Source organism: Sciurus carolinensis, chromosome 11, assembly GCF_902686445.1.
Source record: "Sciurus carolinensis chromosome 11, mSciCar1.2, whole genome shotgun sequence".
In the NCBI taxonomy this organism is placed as follows: Eukaryota; Metazoa; Chordata; class Mammalia; order Rodentia; family Sciuridae; genus Sciurus; species Sciurus carolinensis.
The window spans coordinates 62,193,443-62,215,859 of NC_062223.1; the positions used below are offsets into that span (position 1 = coordinate 62,193,443).

The window sequence follows — 22,417 nt, forward strand, 5'->3', positions numbered from 1 at the left end:
GAGAAAGCAATCATGAAATTCATCTGGAACAATAAGAGACCCAGAATAGCTAAAGCAATCCTGAGCAGGAAGAGCAAAGCAAGAAGTATCACAATACTGGACCTTCAGTTATACTACAGAGGAATAGTAACAAAAACGGCCTGGTATTGGCAACAAAATAGACAGGTAGACCAATGGTACAGAATAGAATAGAGGACACAGAGCCAAACTACATAAATACAGTTATCTCATACTAGACAAAGGTGCCAAAAACATATAATGGAGAAAAGATAGCCTCTTATTTATATTTTTATTAATTTTGGGTCTCTTAAACTTCTCACTATGAATTTGCCAATTTTTTTCTGTGTAGTTCCATGAACTCTTGATTTGTGCATCTTTTAAGCTACTTTGTTAGATATGCTTATCATTTCATTCCTTTTATATAAAAACTTAAACATTGTGTAGTGACTCTCCATCCCTTATATTAATGCTTTTCATCTTAAATGTCAGTTTTGGCTTAAGTTTATTCTTTAGGAACTTGGGCTTTGTATCTTCCCCACCCCCCACTGTTCTCCTTCAACTTCTTATTTTCATGTTTTAAATATGTCTACTGTTAATAGCATACTGCTGAAATACATTTGTGAAACAATGTGGCATAACAGTAAAAAGCACTGACTCAAGCCAGACTAACCAATGTAAGATTTAGATTCACCTGTTTGATCCAATTATTAGCTGTGGCTCCATAGGCAAGTTACTGTTCTTCATTTTCCTCCTCTGCAAAAAAGAAATAATGCCATACCTACCTTATAGGATTGTGATGAAATACAAATTAATATATACAGATGGTAAATCATTAAGAACAATGCCTAATACATTGTAAGTAATGTGTAAATGTATATTTAAAAATGAAGATGGACTTTTTGATTGGCAAATACAGTCTATTTATGTTTATTGTGGGTGCAGATATTTTAAAATGTATTCCTACCTTTTTTATTTTATTCTATTTCTCCTATTATTGTATGATTCTTTTTTTATCTACTGCATCTTTATTAATATATTGTTTTCTTTTCCCCTCTACTTGTTTAGAAGCTATAAACTTTTTATACTTTTAATGGTTCTCCTTGAAATTTTAGTGACATACATAATTTAACAAGTCTAATATCTTAATCTCCTTCCTAAAATATACTTTATTGATTTACCTCTCTTATTATCCAAGATTTTTGTGTTCTTTTTTTAAAGTTCTACAAATAATAATTGATTTTAGTTCATATACATGATTGTTTAGATTTAGCTACTTGTTTCCTAATTTATTTACTTAACCTTCTTTCATCTCCCTCTTTCCTCTGGGCTTATTTTGCTTCCTCATGAAGTATATGCTTTAGAATCTTTCTAGTGAAGTGTAGTTTGTGGACCACCAGCAGCAGCATATCACTTAAGAGTTTTCAAGAAATACATACTATTGTGGTTACTCTGGTTGCCTCAAGGTCCCTATCTTAATTAAGAATTTTCAAATTCTACTCTTTCACCTTGTGATTATACCAAGGTTTAAATTCAAATGTCAGCTTAGGCATTGAAATTAGATGGCATAGTTTAACACTTAGGGATTCTGCTCTGGTTTCTATTCTAAAATGGAATAAAACCAAATTTCAAAACCCTTGGAGATTTCTCTTATGTCTAACAATGAAACCAGTTCTGTTGTGGTAAGTACATTATTTCATCTTTCTTAGCACCAGCAGCCTAATTTGTTGAGTCTCCCACTTTTTAACCTAAAGTAATCTGACTTTTGTCTCATTATTCCACTGAACTCCTCTTGCAACTAGTGACATCTTTGTTGCTAAAATAAACAAACATTTTGAGATTTCATATTATTCTATCCTTCAGGCAACAGTTAACATTCCTTATCATGCTGCCTTATTGTAAGACACTTTTACCTTGGCTTCTAACATATTATGCTCTTCTTTTCCTTTTTACCTCTACAGCCACTTTTTCTTAAGGCTCCTTCTCCTCTTGTCGTTAAAGGTTAGTGTTTCCCACAGTTCTAAACTAGGCCACCTTTTCTTGTCACTTTGCCAAGAAATATGTAAAATCTGACTCCATCCTGTAGTTTTCATTATCAGGTGTTTGTTCACACTCAAATCCATATTTCTAGCCCACGTCTTTCTTCCAAGCTCCACACCTATACTGAAATAACCTGAATGTCTCAAGCCCCTCAGTCTCATCTTGCTCCAATCTGAATTCATCTCCTCACCCTCTATCACATCACAAATCTACTTTCTCTGATAAACCCTGTATCTCAATAACTTACATTGACAGTTGTCCAGATCAGAAATCCAAGAGTCATCACCTCTTTTTTACTGCCATATCCAATTAATCACCAGGGTAATTGATCTATATTAATCTCAAATCCATTCACTTCCCTGTTGTCAACCTATACAACCTATCCTAGCCAAGACCACAAGGATCTCTCTATGCCTAATTCTTGCTTTTTCATGCTATCAAAAGACAAAATTAGAACTGCCAAAAGATAAAATTATGACACATTTAATTATAGGTGTCACAGGCTTTTATTTAGGGTTCATAACTCAAGGCAGCTTCCATTCTACAAAATAGAAAGATAGCTCCCACCAATCAATGACAGAATAGTGGATTTGTAAAGTGGGAACAAAGAAAGAGTAATAGAAAAAGAACTTATGGATTAACATGAGGTTGCCTTTATTTTTTTTAAGGGTTAAAGCAGAGAAGACTTATTGCGTTGAGCTATTTTGGATAGACTGGAATCTCCTGTTTTTAGGAAAATCTGATCTCTTGGGGATCTGTTTCCTAAAAGTTTGAAAGTTTCAATCTGATAATGTTGCTTTTAGCATGAATGACTCGATTTTGACTTGGTCTGGTATGATGGGGTCTAGGGCAGGAGCTCAGCCCAAAACAATTACCTCCCATAATTTTTGGTTAACAATTCAAAATTAGATGCTATCTGAATGATCCTCATAAAATATAAATATAATCATGTTACTCTTCTAGATTAAAACTGTTTCTCATTTCCTTAAGAATTAAGTTTATGGCATGTCATGCTTTACAAGGGCCTTCATTAACCACCATCCCTTTTCATTAACCAATCCCTCTTTTTGCATTCCATGTTCTAACCACCCTAAATTTTTTTGGCTTCAACATCAGGATGGTTTTTCTTCTCCTGGCCTCTATATATATCCTGTTTTTCTCTTACTACATACAAACAATCATGTTCAAGTTAACTTTTGTTTTAGATTTGGTTAAAGTTTAAGAAAGAAACGTAGTGTCAGTTTTCATGAAAGATATTTCAGATTTTTCTTTTCTCTCTTCAAAACATTTTTTGAGATAAATACTAAAGAGAAAATATCAATGAAAGTATGTGTTTCACATAATGAAAGTATGTGTTCATTAATATATAAAATACTTCTAAAAGAAGCTTGATTTAGGAAGGAGAAATGGTTCAAGGTCTGCATAGAAGGAAAACATATTTTCCAATATTACACGTTTTTGTTTTTGAATATTGAAGAATTTTCTTATGAGAATAAAAAAAAGTTTTAAAGCTGAATAAATGAATGCCCAGATTTGAGATTCATCATACATTATCTCATCAGGCTTTCCAGTAAGAAGCTGAGCTTTTAAGATTACGAGTGATGGTTATTGAAATGTTTACAGTTTAGTTTTTTAAAGAATAAAGGAAGAAAAATACATTTAATTACTGATTTCAAACCACTAGATTTCTGATAATTTTCTGTATAAATTTAATTCTCCCACATTTCATACTTCTACAAACCCTTTATAAATTTACCTAAAATTCAAATAATAAACATTGTGACTCAAAGAACCTGAATTTTGGTGGGGAAAGTATCAAAATTTTAGTTTTGACTTTAACAGTATGTTATCCCAAATCAATACATGATTCTACCACCTGAAGATGATATTTGGCATTTTTCCCCTCAAAATTTTCAAAACATATTATAGTTACTGAAATAATATATAAATACAAATGATACTGCTATAATTTACAAAGAAAGGAAAATATCTAAAATGTCAAGCTCTTAACACTTGAGCTCTCAGCTTGAAAGTCTTCTTCTGAAAAGTTGTTCATCACTGTTCTTCCTGTTACTGCTATCCCACACTCCCTCTAGAGCTGCTCACATTAGTTGGCTCTACTTATCTTTTTTGTAAAGTTTGTCTCTATGAGGTGATGAAATCTAGAGTGGTAGGGGAATTTCTAACTCTATAAGCAATACTAGAATCTCCAGGTTGCTTATTAAAGGAAAAAGAAAAGCTAAGTAGTGAGAATAGCAGAAAACAGATTTCAAATACTGAAATAAATTTTTAAAATAGATTTTTATGGAGAGAAGTATCCGTAAGCACACAGATGTTACTAAATATTTCTAGTACCAGTGATTTACAACAAATTAGTCAAAAGAATATTTAATAAAAATTAATCTGATTCAGTAGCAACCAAATAGGATCTACAATACAAGATGGGGGTATAGCTCAGTGATAGAGTGCTTGCCTAGCATGTGGGTTCCATCCCCAGCATACACATAAAGAAAACTTGCAATATATCTTATGGCAATTTCTCAAGTAAGAGTCCTTCTGACAGTGCTATGTATATTTAATATATTCTCATGTTCACTTCTTATGATTATGAATTTTAAAATTTTAGCAGGGATACTTTTTTCAGTTTCCTTGGTCTGTTATTTTGACCTACATAATCTAGCAAGGATTAAATAATTTAAGAATTAAATTAAAATGAGTTCACAGTAATAATATTGTTAACAGAATAAAAGCACACTTCTTTCAAGAAAATAAAATATAAATATAAACAATGCTAATATAAAATTTCTCTAACATAATAGTATAAAAATTTGGGTATCTTTATACATGCATGCACATGTATGAACTTATACACATATGTATATGCTGTATTCTGCAGGAAAGAAATAGCAGAAATACATTTATGTAGGACACAATGTATTTTAGAGATCTGTAAGCACAGGACATATATGTGTGTATACATACACACACACACAAAGTCAACAAATTTTCAGTTAAAATTTTATTACTCAGTAATATATGGTGGGACCAGTTTACAAATGGTGTGGCAATGGTTGCAAAAATAGCAGAAAAGAACTTAGCACTCAACATATTTAATAAATAAAGCTTAGTGATTCATTAAATATTATCATGATACTGTGTAAGATCAAAAATGCTAACACTTCAGTAGAGCTTTAATTGGTATCTTTCTGATAACCCAAATATTTCTAGGTAGGTAAGAAACTATTGATATTATAAGAATTAACATGGAAATTAGTAGTTTGTCTCCAAAGTTTCATGGCTCCAAAATATTAGTTTACCAGCTTGATAACATCTTGACTGCTCTTTGTAACTTAAAATATTTTTTACAACTAGGGTACATAACCACAGCCTAACAAATTCATAAATATTGTAAATATGGTTCACTTTATGTATAATCATCTTAATGTGGTAATTTAGTTATATGCTTTGGTGTGAAATTACATACTAAAATATTTCATTTTTATATAAAATTATGTATTTTCCATCATTTGCTTTACCTCAGAAATCAGTCTTGTAGTTGGACTTTAGGATTTTTGAGTAGTGACAGATCATTCCTGTCATGCGGTCTTGAGGCAGAAAGAAATTAACACATGATGTCTAAGATATGGATATAAAGATAACTACATATTCCAATTATTTATTTATTCAACATATTTATCCTTTAGAACTCACCATATTTCTTTTGTTCTTTATCTTTGATAGAATTAATTTCATTTGATTTTACATTAAGGCAAAAGACAGATATATCCTTTTCCTTGGTTTTAATTAGTCTCAAATTTATCTAGGAACAGAAAATGATGCTAATATCATAAAAGGTTAACATCAATATTAGGACAACTTTTTTCTTCTAACAAATCTATGCTGTTTATATTAACTAAATGTTTAAAAATACTAATCCTGAGCAAGAGTAAAAACATGACTAAAGAATAAAATTCCTTCATTGTTAAACAGCTTTAAAACTCAACCATGGAACATAAAGTCAGTAAGACCAGAATTTAGACTTCTGATGTCCATGGCAAACCTGAATACTCTGAGCAGAAATAAAACATACATAGTAGATAATACACAACAGTAAAAAGCATCAGAAATTGATGCACCTGGATTTTGTTAAATATAACAAAGGTCACTCGGTCCTTCATGGATAATCCTAGCTGGTAGAACAGCACTGAACAGTGTATTGCATTTAGCAGAAATTCCTCAGAAAGGCCACATGGATTCTTTTTAGATAGGCACAGACTTTTCAAAATGTTCAAAGACATAAAAGACACATTTGGAACTAAAAATGAATCCTGTTTTCACAGAAGCAGAAAGTTCTGGCCACTTTGGAAACTAAAGTAAGTCACTTGAGGTTTTCATTACAGACCCCTCCCCCATGAAAAATGAAATCTCACTACCCAGCAAAGCAGCATTTTCACGAAGTATTTAAACACCAGTGAAGACTTTGAATAAGGGCTTTGCAACAAGGGTCAACTGAAACGGAGCTCTAAGAGTATTTTTCTAGTACATGTGATGAAAGTGCTTAGGAGTGGGAAATTGACAACACAGCCAAGGATCCTCTCACAGTATTAAGGCCTGTCCATGTGGGACTGGTCAGTTGAAAGTCAGCACAGTGAACATTAGGTAATGATTTCTGACCCTGGGCACTGCCTTCTAGGTTTCTTCTGTATGACTTCTTTTATTCAAACTGTCGTTCTTCCTCTTCATCTGCTTCTTCAATGACCTGAATATCATCTGCTTGAGATAAGGAGGTTTTCTCTACCTGCAGTTTATTTCCCTCAGCTTTACATTTTTCTTCTTCCTCTATGATTTCCTTCCATATCTTGTGGTTTTCAGTGAGGTGGTGCATTAGCTGACAAAATATTCGCCTTCTGCTTTTCCTTCTTTGTGGTTCTGTGAAATTTAAAACAAAACATCTTTTGATCATAGCAGTTATGATTCATTTATTCATTCATTCCACAAATGTCTTCATGCCCACCATATTGTAAGTATGTAAGTACTGAGGTTATAATAGTGAATAGTAAGATAAAAACAATTCCTATATTATGGACTCACATCCCTAGTGGAACCATCCAGACAAATAAAAAGCAGTAAAATATGAATACATTAGATGGTATTAAGTGTTATGAATAAAAAGAAGAACAGACAAAACTGGATAGGGGAAGGTAAGTATAGTCCTGAAATTTCAAATGAAAATCATAGCAACCCCAAATTAAAAAACAACCTTTTAAGGGATTGTTACATATTCAATTTAACACAATTGCCTTCATGAATATTAATCATTTTTAGAAACTAGTCAACCTTCCTAAAGTGACACTCAGATAGTATTGGCATAGGAGTACTCTTTGCTATCTAATCCTAAATAGAAGGCACATGTGTGTGAAGGGGATGAGGAACAGGTTCTTTATAGTCATCTTACATGTTCTGATTTATATCATGCTTGGGAAAAATATCTAGCTATGTATAATTTACTACTTTAAAACAAAGGAGGAAATGATTGATTTCATTGTCTTATACAGAAACATACATTACTATAGACTGTTAACTCAATTTTAATGCCACAAAACTTATTCTCCCTTTAGAGCCAAGGAATTTATGTTTTCCTTTCCTCCCCGCTGTTTTGATCTGTTTCCCAAGTCTATGTGAAGGGCATAATAGCAAGCTACTAGAGTTGTAATCCACAACTGCCTAGTGGGGCTGGGAGCAGGGTGTCTGAGGAGGGGTGATATAGAGGAGGACTAGCTGCTAGAATCCTCCTACCTCAGATGTTCAGGGTGGTGACAGCCCTATCATCCATGCATAGGTGAAGTATGCTGAAGAGCACTGGCCAGAGGATATCTCCAGAAATGCTGTTTATTAAATAAGAATTCTCATTGTGTGATAGTATTAGCCCAGTACCCAGCACAGAGCAGTTACTCAAAACATGACTAGTGAATCTAAACATTTAGATAGTTACCCAAGATACGACTGCTGAATCTGCATCTAAGAAACAAAGGTGTAAATTCAAATTACATGGACATGTGTAGTGAATAACATTAAATAAATTACAGTTTCCCTATATTCTTACTAGGATTTAGATTGTCCTCCATTTCTTCATCATCCATATCTAATTCTTCACCATCTTCATCATCACCACTTTCAGTATCATCATCCTCTTCTGCTTCTACCCACTGACCCGGCAGCAAACCAGCAGCATCATAGGAGTTACACAGGGGACCCACTATGTGAGTGATAAAAGATTCTTGGAGTTTTGCTAGTTGAGGAGAAGAACGATCCATGAAAGGACTGATGGGTAGACCAAGATTTGCTTCTTCATCTCCCTGAGCATTTTAAAAAGAAAAATATGTTTTTAATTGTTGAAAGATCAATCACTGAACTTTGCTGTTAAAATTATCTTTAGGTTTTTAAAATATAGTGTACATCAAAATAACTTTTACAAAGAAATGTTGATGAATCTAATTATTCTATCATTTTAACTAACAACTTGAGAAATTCTAAACAAATTTTTAATCTCATTTTGTCTTTATCAATCATTATAGATGATATTATGTTAACACCAAAAATATATACCTTTTAAAGTAAGTATCAGTAATTTTACTAACAATCTGCAAAAATTCTATAATGTCAAATATAGATTCTCTTTAAAAAAGAAAGTCATAATGGATGCATTTTTGTTATACCTCAGATATACACAGCTGAATCTTGCAAGTGCTTTTCAATCCCCACCCACCCCCTTTTCCAATAAAACCCTCTAATGAATCTAAATCATAAAACCCAATATATAAAACACGTAAAAGGAGAGTTACTACAGTTGAGGTGAGAATTTGGGTCTATAGTTCCTATTGCCTGCCTTCTGATTCCCTTCCATTGTAGCTTCTGGGGTTCTACAAAGCACAATTTGAGATCAGACAGATGTTCTTTCAAACCTACTTTTGCAACTTACAACAAATGTGGTATTGCCATGCTTATGCCAGTATCATCATATATAAGATTTGAGTAATAATCTACCTTACAGGGTTGCTATGGTGATGAAAGGCAGTATTATACAAAGTGAAGCATTCCCTAAATGGTACTATTAACGTTTTAGTCCTACTGTCTAAATTGGTCAGAAATTAATTATTCCTCACAGTGCATAAATTCTGCAGGCAAGCAGTGTTTATATGTGATGAGCCAATACAACCCGAGAAACAACCAGAACTGACTCAGATTACCCCATGGTTACAAGTTTTCTAAAAGAAATAAAACAATATTTTTCAAAAAGAAGTTTGTTTGGAGGTATCAGTAGAGTGCTTGCCCAGTACATGAAGCATGGGTTCAATCCTCAGCACTGAAAACAAAAAAACAAACAAAAGGCCTGGGATTGTAGCTCAGTCGTGGAGTATTTGCCTAGCATGTGTGAGGCACTAGGTTCAATCCTCAGCACCATAAATAAAATAAAGGTATCGTGTTCATCTACAACTAAAAAATATTAACAAGAACAAAAACCCCAGTTGGGTTTAATCCACAGGACTCTGTAATTTCATAGGTATACCCTTGGAGTCTGGCTTCTCTAAGTCCATTGCACTTAAACAGCTATAAGGCTATAAAGACAGTATAATTAGAATAATAGAAAAAAAACTGGGAAAATTATAATTATGTATCTGTATATGAAAGAAGTTTAACAGCACAGCCAAAATAAGAAGAAAGTTTAATAGTTCTAATAAGAGATAACTAGGCTTTCAAACATACTATAGTATCATATGACAGTTTTCTCCTTTAACATGAATAAAATCTAGAAAGATGAAGTGAAATTGTTTGAGGTAATATTTTTAGCACTATATCGGGATATACAGCCAACATTATCGAGCACTTACGTTGTCAGGAACTATTCCAAGGATTTTACATGTATAAATTTATTAATCCTCACAGCAACCTTTATGAAGTAGGTATATCATCATTATGCATATTTTATCAACAAGAATACTGAGGCACAGAGAAGTTAAGTAACTTACCAAAGCCACATTATCAATGAAAAGGAAAAGCTAGGGTTCAACCTCAGGCATGGCTTCTAAGTTTGTTTAATAAGATTTAATTCTATATACTCTAAAAATAATTATTTATAAGTTGTATGTAAATGAACATTTTTAATGTTATTTCACTGCAATAGTGGTTATTCTAAAATTGATATATATCACTACCTTTTATTACCAATTTATGCAGATAATATAAAGATGGCTTTTTCCTTAGCATAAAATTCCTCTTTCGTGAACACAAAATCTACTGGAGAACTCTGAGGCACGCTTTAGTTATCACTGAAAATGAATATAGGAGTATGCAAACTATATGCTATAAACTTACAAAAATAATCCTTAATCCAAATTACATAATTTAAATGTATCAGAGTAGCAAAATATTAATAATATTGGAGTACTTACATATTTATATGATCACACAGTACGGTATTTTGTAACTTGCAAAGGTGAGTAAAAGACTCTTACCATACAATCTGGGGGTAACGAGATGTGCCAGGTAAGCACACATTGTGAAACAGGTTCAACTTCATTATTTTCTGTTTATGGTAAGAAAGCCCTAACACAAAGGAGTCCTCCCTTGGTAGACATTTTGATCTTTCCTTATTATTAAGGCCAACAAGGATTCCCAAGGAATCATTCCATTTCCTAAGTTGAGAAGTTGTGTTTGACATTTTGGAGATTATGAAATTTGAGGCTTATGGGAAAATCAGTTCACTTCTACATTATGGGAAGCCTCAAGATTTGACAAAAATGGCACAGATTCTACAAATTGGTAGGATTATTTTAAAGCCAAGATTTTAAAATAAATGAAAAAAGGAAAGAGCATATTTATATCTTTGAATCCTTGAAAACTACTAAGTATCTACTCTATATACATTTCTAGTCCTTTAATTTTTTATTCTCTGCTTGAATTTCTGCCCAGTTGATATTTCTATGGGAGAAGTTTGTTTTTCTATAGTAAAATTGAAAGTGGGTTGATATTCTTTAAATATATCTGAGTAAATCCTGAAATCACTCAAAAACCACTTCTTTCAGAAATCAATTGTTCTAGGTTATAGATTCTCAAGGTTGAAAAGGATCTTACAAATAGTCTGTCTTTCCCTATAGACTCAAGCATATGTTCAACTCACTTCAGATAAGTAATAAACCTGTCATTTTTAATTTTAGCAGCAAAGACAAGCAGAGCTGAGAAAATGAGAAACAGAGAAAACAACACTTTCTAACCCTTTTCAGTCAAAGCAATTCAGATTTCAAACACGGTAGTGTAGATATCTAAATCTGCAAAAGTACTTTCTTCACAAAAAGCACTTAAAAATTCCACCAATCTCATGTTTCAACTTACCTGCTCATAAAATTCATTGACAATACCTTCTGTCCATTTCAAATGCAAGTCCCGAACTTTTGCTGGGCCATTTATATCTGCAAGTTTGATGCACACCTGGCAGACCAAGAGGCGATCATTTTCACTACTCCATTCTATACCATTGCTATTTACGTCATTGGCCTATTTTGGAAAAACAATTATTTTAGGCCTATTTTGGAAACACAGAAGTTTTCTAATAGTTGCTTTTTTTGTTTTCATCAATTACCTTAAAACTTTCTGTCCAAATGAAAGGAAGAAATTTCTTTTTAGTTAATGCCTTTTTAAATCAGTATATACCATAAAACGGACTTTCATGGGTTATATTACCCATTGAAGAGTTACTAGAGTTTTGTTTCAGTGGAAGCTTATTCTTCTAAAAACAACCAACCATGGGTTTCAATGTTTGTGATTATAAGAGAATCATAATTTATATGTATATATGCATGTATGTTATATAATATATATAATATACATATATATACTAATATCAGAATTACAAGTATTTCTATCTCAAAAAAGCATATGTAAGGAGTTAAAAAGTTGGCTGCAGTTGTGAAAGGTAAAGTGATAGAGTTAAAAGAACACAAGAAGCTGATCCCTATATCTCTCAGAGCCATTTACTAATTCAGTATATTGTAATACTGGAAAAATTACTTAACCTATTTGATTCTAACTTTCTTCATTTATAAAACAAAAAAGTAACACCAATCTAGCATTTTGCCATGAGGATTAACAAATGAAAAATGCCTCACTCATAGTAAATGCTAAATAAATATTAACTAACATTATTTAAATAAATGGAATTAATATTATTAGGCAAATTTAGTAAGCCTTTCAAGAACTCAAACTTCCTTTTGTAAAAAATGAAAATGGGTTAGATCATGGCTCTTGAACTTTATGTTAGTGTGATGGTTGTTTTTCGCACCAAACCCTTAGATTAGAGGAAATTTTAAGTAGAACACCACCACAGAAAATACTTGAAAGCTTTTTTTTATTGAAACTGGGCAAGAAGTCTACAGCCCCTCTAGAGATATTTTCCTGAGGACCTTCAGAAGTGTTAAGGAACACAGATTCAGAAGTATGAATTAGATAATCTTCTACCTGTAAAAGGTGACTTAAGCATTTAAAATGTACTTTATTATTTTAAGTAAAAGTATACAAATTTGAAATAATTTTAATGTACCTGATTTCTCACCATTTTTGTAAGCAATTTATAAATATTATGATGGCAACATATATAGTGCCTCTTTCCTGGGGGGTTAAATCTAGTACTCCTTTGTTAACAGTTTCTCTACCCTAACAGTCCAGCTTTCTTTAGGTCACAAAAATCATCAAGGAATCAGCAGCTTCCTGCCAGCCAAAGATGGGGTATCCTCTCAGAAATCTAAAATAGTGGTTCTCAACTTTTCTCCGCCCCAGATTCCTGAGGGATAGAACACGCTCCCATCAATACCACCATAATACTAGTGAATGTGAGTTCTTTGAGGCGAGGGACTCTGACCTGTTCTTTACCCATTTTTCCCTAGCACAGTGATGGTACCTAGTGGGCAATTCCAGTAAATAGTTATTGAATGAGTGAATTAATTATTCTCAAGTTGAAGAGGGTGTAAGCTTTTCCCCCCTCGTATCAACCAGTTAAAAAATTATTGATAGCAAAGAAGGTACAACTGGTGTGGCAAGGTGGCATAACTGGCTTCTATGAAACAAATCTTTGTTTCACGTAATGTCTCTGGCCCATAAAATCTTTTGACATAAATTGTCACTATGTGCACGAATATGTCAAGAGAAAATACGGCAAAGAAAAGTATTTTAAGATGTTATCATAACAAGAAAAAGGTTTTATTTTTAAAATATAGGTAGGTCTCTGATTGTTGTTGTTGTTTTGTACCAGGGATTGAACCCAGGTGTGCTTAACCACTGAGCCACATCACCAGTTCATTTATGTTTTTTATTTTGAGACGGGGTTTCCCTAAGTTGTTTTGGTCCTCACTATATTGCTGAGGCTGGCTTTGAACCTGCAATCCTTCTGCCTCAGTTCCCTAAGCCACTGGGATTAAGGCATGAGCCACTGTGCCTGGTGTATGTATTCTTTTATATCAATTTTTTTATTGTTACTGCATGAGTAGTATTAATTCTAACAACATTATAAAACATCTTTATCAGTAACACTGACAACAATTATTTCATTTTTGAAATCAGGTATTAATTTGCATAACAAACCTTGGCATTGAATTCAGCAAGGAAATCAAAATGCTTTTTAAGATCTGTGGCAAGGATTGCTTCAATGACTAGAAAACGAAAGCGCTTGAATTCCACATGATCAAGATTAGGAAGGAAGTTGTATTCTGGGCGAGAAAGATACAGATTCCAAGCTGATGCAGCATGATGATTTTCCAAAACAGATCTGTCATTGTACAAAACTGCCTAAAAAGGAATAAAGAAAAATGAGGCATCCCAAAGATATGAAGCTTTAATAATTAAGAATTAGGAGCAGGTTGAAAGAATATAGTGAGTATGTACTATGTAGTAGGCTTTTTACCAGGTATTTTAACATCTGTGAAAAAGTTTGTGATAATTTCATAACTCAGTAGACTGACATGCAAAGAGGTTAAAGTACACCTTTACTTCCATCACACACAGCTAGTAAGTGAAAGGGTTGTCGCCAAATTTTATATTCTTTGCAGATGCCATGCTGCCTCCCCAAATATGGAAAACTGATATTTTGAGGTCTACTTCAATTGGTAAGCCTTCTCACATAAAGCTTTTGATAAAGTCTTTAGGGATAAGAGCAGGTTTAAAGATACATTTCTTTTCTTTAGCATGAAGTCAGAAGTCAATGCTAAAGAAAAGAAATGTATCTTTAAACCTGCTCTTTTTCAGTTAGTTAGTGCTAACTGAAAAAGAGGTAATTTCCAGAGTAAGTCAGAGACCTGCATGTCTAAGGACAACATGGCCTGTGCTTCCCATCCTGACACAGTGCCTCAAAGTAAGAGATAAGTATGCAAATCCTCTGGTTCAAACAATGTGGAACTACTCACATTTTTCCATCTCATTCCAGGGGATGACCCTGAGGTGCCTCCTCAAGTACTCTAGGTCTTTGGAAAACAGATTCAAAAATTGCTAAAACCTCTAAAATTTCAGCAGTTTTTAAAAATTATTAAATAAGCATAATAAGTACATAGGAAGTCATGCTGAAGGCCAGGGATAAAAATAAAAGCTTGTCCCTGTTTTCATGGAGCTTACTGTCCAATGAGAAAGACAGATAAAAAGAGGATGTACTATCAGGTACATATTCTGAGAGTTTCATTTGATAAGTTATTATCTGTGAAAGTTAGCTACAGCCTAGATTTAAGCAGAGATGCATGACACTGTATGATTTTGTTGTTGTTTTTTGTGGTGCTGGGATTGCACCTGGGGACCTATCTATGCATGCAAAGCAGAGTGCTCTACCTCTAAGCTATATCCCTAGCCGTAGGATAGACCTGAAGCCCACATCCTAGCCTGACTGTTTTTTACAATCGTAAGATTTAAACTTTGTAATGAGTCCCATATTAATCTTTTTTTTCTTTTTTTTTTTCTTTTTTTGCACTGGGGTTGAACCCAGGGTGCTCTACCACTGAGTTGCATCCCCAGCCCATTTTATTTTATTTTTTTATTTTAATTTATTTTTATTGTAAACAAATGATACATGTTGTTTCTGTTTGTACAAGGACTAACAGCATACCATTTGCATAATCAGATATTTACATAGGGTAAAGATGTTTGATTCATCCTATTATTTTTTCCTCCCCCCCGCCCCCCTTTTCCCTCTATACAGTCCCTCCTTCCTCCATTCTTGCCCCCCTCCAACCCCCCATTATGTATCATCATCTGCTTATCACTGAGATCATTCGTCCTTTGGTTTTTTGAGATTGGCTTATCTCACTTAGCATGATATTCTCCAATTTCATCCATTTACCTGCAAATGCCATAATTTTATTATTCTTTATAGCTGAGTAATATTCCATTGTATATATAATACCACAGTTTCTTTATCCATTCATCAATTGAAGGGCATTCTAGGTTGGGTCCACAGTCTGGCTATTGTGAACTGAGCAGCTATGAACATTGATGTGGCTGTACCTCTGTAGTATGCTGATTTTAAGTCCTTTGGGTATAGGCCAAGGAGTGGGAGAGCTGGGTCAAATGGTGGTTCCATTCCAAGTTTTCTAAGGAACCTCCACACTGCTTTCCAGAGTGGCTGCACTAATTTGCAGCCCCACCAGCAATGTATGAGTGTACCTTTTTCCCCACATCCTCTCCAACACCTATTGTTGCTTGTATTCTTGATAATCACCATTCTAATTGGGGTGAGATGGAATATTAGGGTAGTTTTGATTTGCATTTCTCTTATTACTAAAGATGTTGAACATTTTTTCATATGTTTGCTGATTGCTTGTAGATCTTCTTCTGTGAAGTATCTGTTCATATCCTTAGCCCATTTGTTGATTGGGTTATTTGTATTCTTCATGTAGAGTTTTTTGAGTTCTTTATATATTCTGGAAATTAGTGCTCTATCTGAAGTATGAGTGGCAAAGATATTCTCCCACTCTGTAGGCTCTCTCTTTGCATTGCTGATAGTTTCTTTTGCTGAGAAAAAATTATTTGGTTTGAATCTATCCCAGTTATTGATTCTTGCTTTTATTTCTTGTGCTATGGGAGTCCTGTTAAGGAAGTCTGATCCTAAGCCAACAAGTTGAAGATTTGGACCTACTTTTTCTTCTATAAGATGCAGGGTCTCTGGTCTGATTTCAAGGTCCTTGATCCATTGTGAGTTGAGTTTTGTGCAGGGTGAGAGATAGGGGTTTAGTTTCATTCTGTTGCATATGGATTTCCAGTTTTCCCAGCACCATTTGTTGAAGAAGCTATCTTTTCTCCATTGCATATTTTTGGCACCTTTGTCTAGTATGAGAAAATTGTATTGATTTGGGTTTGTGTCCATGTCCTCTATTCTGTACCACTGATCTAACTGTCTATTTTGGTACCAATACCATGCCATTTTTGTTACTATTGTTTTGTAGTATAGTTGAAGTTCTGGTATTGTGATACCCTGTTTCATTCTTCCTGCTAAGGATTGCTTTAGCTATTCTGGGTTTCTTATTCTTCCAGATGAATTTCATGATTGCTTGCTCTATTTCTGTAAGGTATGTCATTGGGATTTTAATTGGAATTGCATTGAATCTGTATAGCACTTTTGGTAGTATGGCCATTTTGACAATATTAATTCTGCCTATCCAAGAACATGGGAGATCTTTCCATCTTCTAAGGTCTTCCTCAATTTCTTTCTTCAGTGTTTTGAAGTTTTCATTGTAGAGATCTTTTACCTCTTTTGTTAGATTGATTCCCAAGTATTTTTTTTTTTTGAGGCTATTGCAAATGGAGTTGTTTTCCTCATTTCCCTTTCAGCTGTTTTGTCGCTTGCATATAAAAATGCTTTAGATTTATGCGTGTTGATTTTATAGCTTGCTATTTTGCTGAATTCATTGATGAGGTCTAGAAATTTTCTGGAGGAGGTGTTTGGATCCTCTAAATATAGAATCATGTCATCAGCAAATAGTGCAGCTTAAGTTCCTCTTTTCCTATTTGTATCCCTTTAATTTCTTTAGTCTGCCGAATTGCTCTGGCTAGAGTTTCGGGGACAATGTTGAATAGAAGTGGTGAAAGAGGACATCCCTGTCTTGTTCCTTTTTTTTAAAGGGAATGGTTTCAGTTTTTCTCCATTAAGAATGATGTTGGCCACGGGCTTAGCATAAATAGCCTTTACAATGTTCAGGTATGTTCCTACTATCCTTATTTTTTCTAGTGTTTTGAGCATGAAGGGGTGTTGTATTTTGTCGAACGCTTTTTCTGCGTCAATTAAAATAACCATATGATTCTTATCCTTAAATCTATTGATATAATGGATTACATTTATTGATTTACGGATGTTAAACCATCCTTGCATTCCATGGATGAACCCCACTTGATCATAGTGCACGATTTTCTTAATGTTTTTGGATACGGTTTGCCAATATTTTGTTAAGGATCTTTGCATCTATATTCATCAAGGATATTGGTCTAAAATTTTTCTTTCCTTGAAGTGTCTTTTCCTGGTTTGGGTATGAGGGTGATATTAGCTTCATAGAATGAGTTTGGTAGGATACCCTCCTTTTCTATTTCCTGGAATACTTTGAGAAGTATTGGAATGAGTTCTTCTTTGAAGGTCTTGTAGAACTCAGGTGAGAATCCGTCTGGTCCTGGGCTTTTCTTGGATGGCAGGTTTTTAATGGCTTCTTCTATCTATTTCATTGCTTGATATTGATCTGTTTAAATTGTGTATATCCTCCTGGTTCAGTCTAGGAGGAGCATATGTCTCTAGAAATTTGTCAATGTCTTTGGTAGTTTCTATTTTGTTGGAATACAGATTTTTGAAGTAGCTTCTCATTATGTTATGTATCTCAGTGGTGTCTGTCGTGATATTTCCTTTTTCATCATGAATTTTAGTAATTTGAGTTTTCTCTCTCCTTCTGTTTGTTAGTGTGGCTAAGGGTTTGTCTATTTTGTTTACTTTCTCAAAGAATCGACTTTTTGTTTTGTCAATTTTTTGAATTCTTTCTTTTGTTTCAATTTCATTGATTTCAGCTCTGATTTTAATTATTTCCTGTCTTCTACTACTTTTGCTGTTATTCTGTTCTTCTTTTTCTAGGGCTTTGAGCTGTAATGTTAGGTCATTTAGTTGTTGACTTTTCATTCCTTTCTGGAATGCACTCCATGCAATGAATTTTCCTCTTAGTACTGCTTTCATAGTGTCCCAGAGATTTTGATGTGTTGTAACGTCATTCTCATTGACCTCTAAGAATTTTTTCATCTCCTCCCTGATGTTTTCTGTTATCCATGTTTCATTCAATAGCATATTATTTAGTCTCCAGGTGTTGGAGTAATTTGTTTTTTATTTTGTTATTGATTTCTACTCTCCGTCCATTATGATCTGATAGAACAAAGGCAGAATCCCTATTTTTTTGCATTTCCTAAGGGCTGCTTTGTGGCATAACTTATGATCTATTTTCGAGAAGGTTCCATGTGCTGCTAAGAAAGTGAATCTGCTCGTTGATGGATGGAATATTCTATATATGTCTATTAAGTCTAGGTTATTGATTGTGTTATTGAGTTCTATGGTTTCTTTGGTTGGATTTTGTTTGGAAGATGTATCTAGCGGTGACAGCGGTGCGTTAAAGTCACCCAGAATTATTGTGTTGTAGTCTATGTGATTGCTGAAATTGAGAAGGATTTGTTTGATGTACAGGGAAGCACTGTTGTTTGGGGCATAAATATTTACTATCTTTATGTCGTCCTGATTTATGGTTCCCTTAAGCAGTACGTAATGTCCTTCTTTATCCCTTCTGACTAACTTTGGCTTGAAGTCCACTTTATATAAGGATGGAGACCCTGGCTTTTTTACTGAGTCCATGAGCATGGTAGGTTTTTTCCCATCCTTTCACCTTTAGTCTGTGGATGTCTTTTTCTATGAGATGAGTCTCTTGCAGGCAGCATATTGTTGGGTCTTTCTTTTTAATCCATTCTGCCAGTCTATGTCTTTTGATTGATGAGTTTAGGCCATTAACGTTCAGGGTTATTATTGAGATATGGTTTGTATTCCCAGTCATTTGGCTTATTTTTGGTTTTTAACTTGGCATGTTTCTCCTTTGAGTGGTTTTTCTCTAAGGTAGTTCCTCCCTTTGCTGACCTACATTGCTGTTTTTCATTTCCTCCTCATGGAATATTTTGTTGAGAACATTCTCTAGCACAGACTTTCTATTTGTAAATTCTCTTAACTTTTGTTTATCATGGAAGGATTTTATTTCATCTTCAAATCTGAAGGTTAGTTTTGCTGGGTATAGGATTCTTGGTTGGCAACCATGTTCCTTCAGAGCTTGAAATATGTTGTTCCAGGCCCTTCTAGCTTTTAGAGTCTGGGTTGAGAAGTTGGCTGCTATCCGTATTGGTCTCCCCCTATATGTAATCTGATGCTTTTCTCTCGCGGCCTTCAAAATCCTATATTTATTTTGAATGTTAGGCATTTTCATTATAATGTGCCTTGGTGTGGATCTGTTGTGATTTTGTGCATTTTGTGTTGTAAGCCTCTTGTATTTGATTTTCCATTTCATTCTTCAGGTTTGGGAAATTTTCTGATATTATTTCATTGAATAGGTTGTTCATTCCTTTGATTTGTATCTCTGTGCCTTCCTCAATCCCGATAATTCTTAAATTTGGTCTTTTCATTATGTCCCATAGTTCCTGGAGATTCTGTTCATGATTTCTTACCATCTTCTCTGGGCAACTTTATTTTCAAGATTATTATTTTGTCTTCATTATCTGAGGTTCTGTCTTCCGAGTGGTCTAGTCTTTTGGTGATGCTTTCCATTGAGTTTTTTATTTGGTTTATTGTTTCCTTCATTTCAAGGATTTCTGTTTGTTTGTTGTTTTTTTTTTTTGAGAATCTCTATCTCTTTGTTAAAATGATCCTTTGGTTCCTGCAGTTGCTCTCAGCTTATTGGTATTATCATTCATTGCCTGCATTTGCTCTCTTATCTCATCCTTTGCTTCGCAAATCATCTTAATCATGTATAATCTGAAGTCCTTTTCTGACATTTCTTCTAACATACTGACATTGGATTCTATTAATGTAGAATCTAGATTCATTTGGATCATTTTCTTCCCTTGTTTTTTCATGTTGTTCATGTATCTTCCCCTCTAGCAGTGCAGATCTGGGGTATTGCAGATTTCCCCCTATAGGCTTACAGTGGCCCTATAGGTTTCCAAAACCTTTTCTTTAAGGGGAGATCAATATTAGCAGTGCCCAATTCAGACACTATGCAATCCTAGACCAAATATCCCCTATGAGGACAATAACAAAATTGTCATAATAAACAGAATGAGTTCAAATATTATCTTCAGTAAAACAAATAGAGTTGTAATAAGGTCTGCAGTTTCTAATGGAGGACAAAGAGGATGCAGAGGGATGTAGAATGTGGCTGTTAATGGGATAAGAAAAGAATATACAGAAATTCTAGATAATAGAAAGGGTGAGAATGTAATCAAAAGAAATTGGATGTTAACATGCAAAAAAGGGAGAAAGACACTCTGAGGAAACAGTTAAACAAAAGGAAAAGAGAGCAAGAAAAGTAAAGAAATAAAAACTTAAATTTTTTCAATAAGGAGAAAAAAGAAAATCTACAGTATAACAATCATATAGTAATGAAACCTCCCAGAGTTCAGTAGCCTGATGCATGAGAGGTACCTGACAGTGAACTTCAAGTCTCCAGCAGGCATCTCAGGATGGCTTTTGCCCCACCTAAGTTCGGAGCTATGGCTTCCAGGATTATCCAAGATGGCTGTTCTGGCTTCCAAATGTGTTGGCAAATGGGGAGCTGCAGCTCAGGGTGTGGATGTGGTCAGCTGGAGGTCCTGGAGGCGGGGTGCAGTTGGTCAGGCAGGGGTCCTGGAGTTCAGGTGTGTTTGGTGTGGTTGCGGGATCCTGGAGGCTGGGTGCAATCAGTCGGTCTGGGGTCCCGGTGATAGGGCGCAGTCAGTTGGTCTGGGGGTCCTGGTGGCAGGGAGCAGTCAGTCGATGTGAGGGCCCCAGAGGCAGGGTGTGTTCGGTCGGGCTGAGGGATTCTGGAGACGGGGCTCAGTCAGTCCAGCCAGGGGTCCTATGGGGCCTGGCTGTTGTCTCAAAATGGCGGCAGCCATGTGTAATCAAACCTGTAGATACTGTGACAGAGAACTTCCAGGCCACATCAGGCAGCTGGTGCTCCCCTGGGGGTCAGCAATCAATTTGGTGACTGTTGTTGGACGATCGGGAGGTGAACCTCGTGCATTGGGTGATGGATAGGTGTAAGGCAGGTGATGGACAGGCGAGAGGCAGGCAAATGGCGGATGATAGATGCCTGACAGTGAGCAATCTACACTCAAAAAAGGTGTCTATATGCTGGCAGACTGCAGGTGATCACAGCAGACAAATGGGGTAAACAACAGGGGATCGATAAGCAGCAAAAACTGTCTCACCAAGAAACAGATATCCTCTGCTTGAAACCGGAGTTAGAGAGCGACACAGAATGCAGCCTCCCTCTAGTCCGCCATCTTGGATCTCCTCCCATATTAATCTTTTTTCTTTTCTTTTCTTTTTTTTTTTTTTTTTTGAGATGGGGTCTCATTATGTTTTCCAGGCTGACCTGAACTCATTATCATCCTGCCTAAGCTCCCTCACCTGCATACTAGCTGGGATTATAGACTCATGCCACAGTGCCCAGCTACTTCCATAGTAATCTTAATTTAACTTCTAAACATCATAAATCCCAAAGAGAAAGACAAAGCTTCAAAGATTCTCTAAGGGGTTGACTTATTTTTAATATTGATTGACTAGTTCATGATTAAATCTAATGAACATTGGTAAACTATCAGGATAGCCTTGTCTGGTCAGAAAGAAGAAATGTTATAGTTTAGATCTGGAATGTCTCCCAAAGGCTCATGTGGTGAAGGCTTGGTCCCCAATGCAGCAGTGTTCAGAGGTGGGACTTTGGGGAAGTGATAGATCATAAGGACTGACTTCATCAAAGTATCAGCCCATTGATGGATTCATAGCTGAATGGATGACTGGAAGGTGGTTAGAACTCTAGGAGGTGGGACCTTGTGAAGGGTCCTTGGAGGTGAGCCCTTGGAACCTCTATCTTGTCCCCAGCTCCTTCCCTGCTCTCTGCTTCCTAGCCACCATGAGGTGAATAGTTCTGTACCACCACATCCTCCCCTCACCATAGTGCTTTGCCTCACTACAGACTCATAGCAATGGAGCCAGACAACTGTGGACTGAGGCCTCTGAAACCATGAGCCAAAATAAATCTTTCTTCCTTTAAGTTGCTTTCTCAAGTATTTTGTCACAGTGATGAAACACATA

At 35.0% G+C, this 22,417-nt stretch overlaps 2 protein-coding genes across 4 annotated transcripts in view; one reads left to right on the forward strand and one right to left on the reverse strand.

Annotated features, from left to right (window-relative positions):
• The window catches only part of LOC124958302 (vitamin D 25-hydroxylase), a 78,908-nt gene that overhangs the window by 23,263 nt on the left and 33,228 nt on the right, over nt 1-22,417 (forward strand). The gene's annotated exons all lie outside the window — the stretch shown is intronic.
• The window catches only part of Pde3b (phosphodiesterase 3B), a 184,534-nt gene continuing 166,418 nt past the window's right edge, over nt 4,302-22,417 (reverse strand). The window contains exons 13-16 of the mRNA XM_047516255.1: nt 13,669-13,872; nt 11,428-11,589; nt 8,141-8,393; nt 4,302-6,966 (exon numbers count right to left, since the gene is read on the reverse strand). Coding sequence (XP_047372211.1) covers nt 6,752-6,966; nt 8,141-8,393; nt 11,428-11,589; nt 13,669-13,872 — 834 coding nt within the window. The 3' untranslated portion in view covers nt 4,302-6,751. The remainder of the gene's footprint in view (nt 6,967-8,140; nt 8,394-11,427; nt 11,590-13,668; nt 13,873-22,417) is intronic.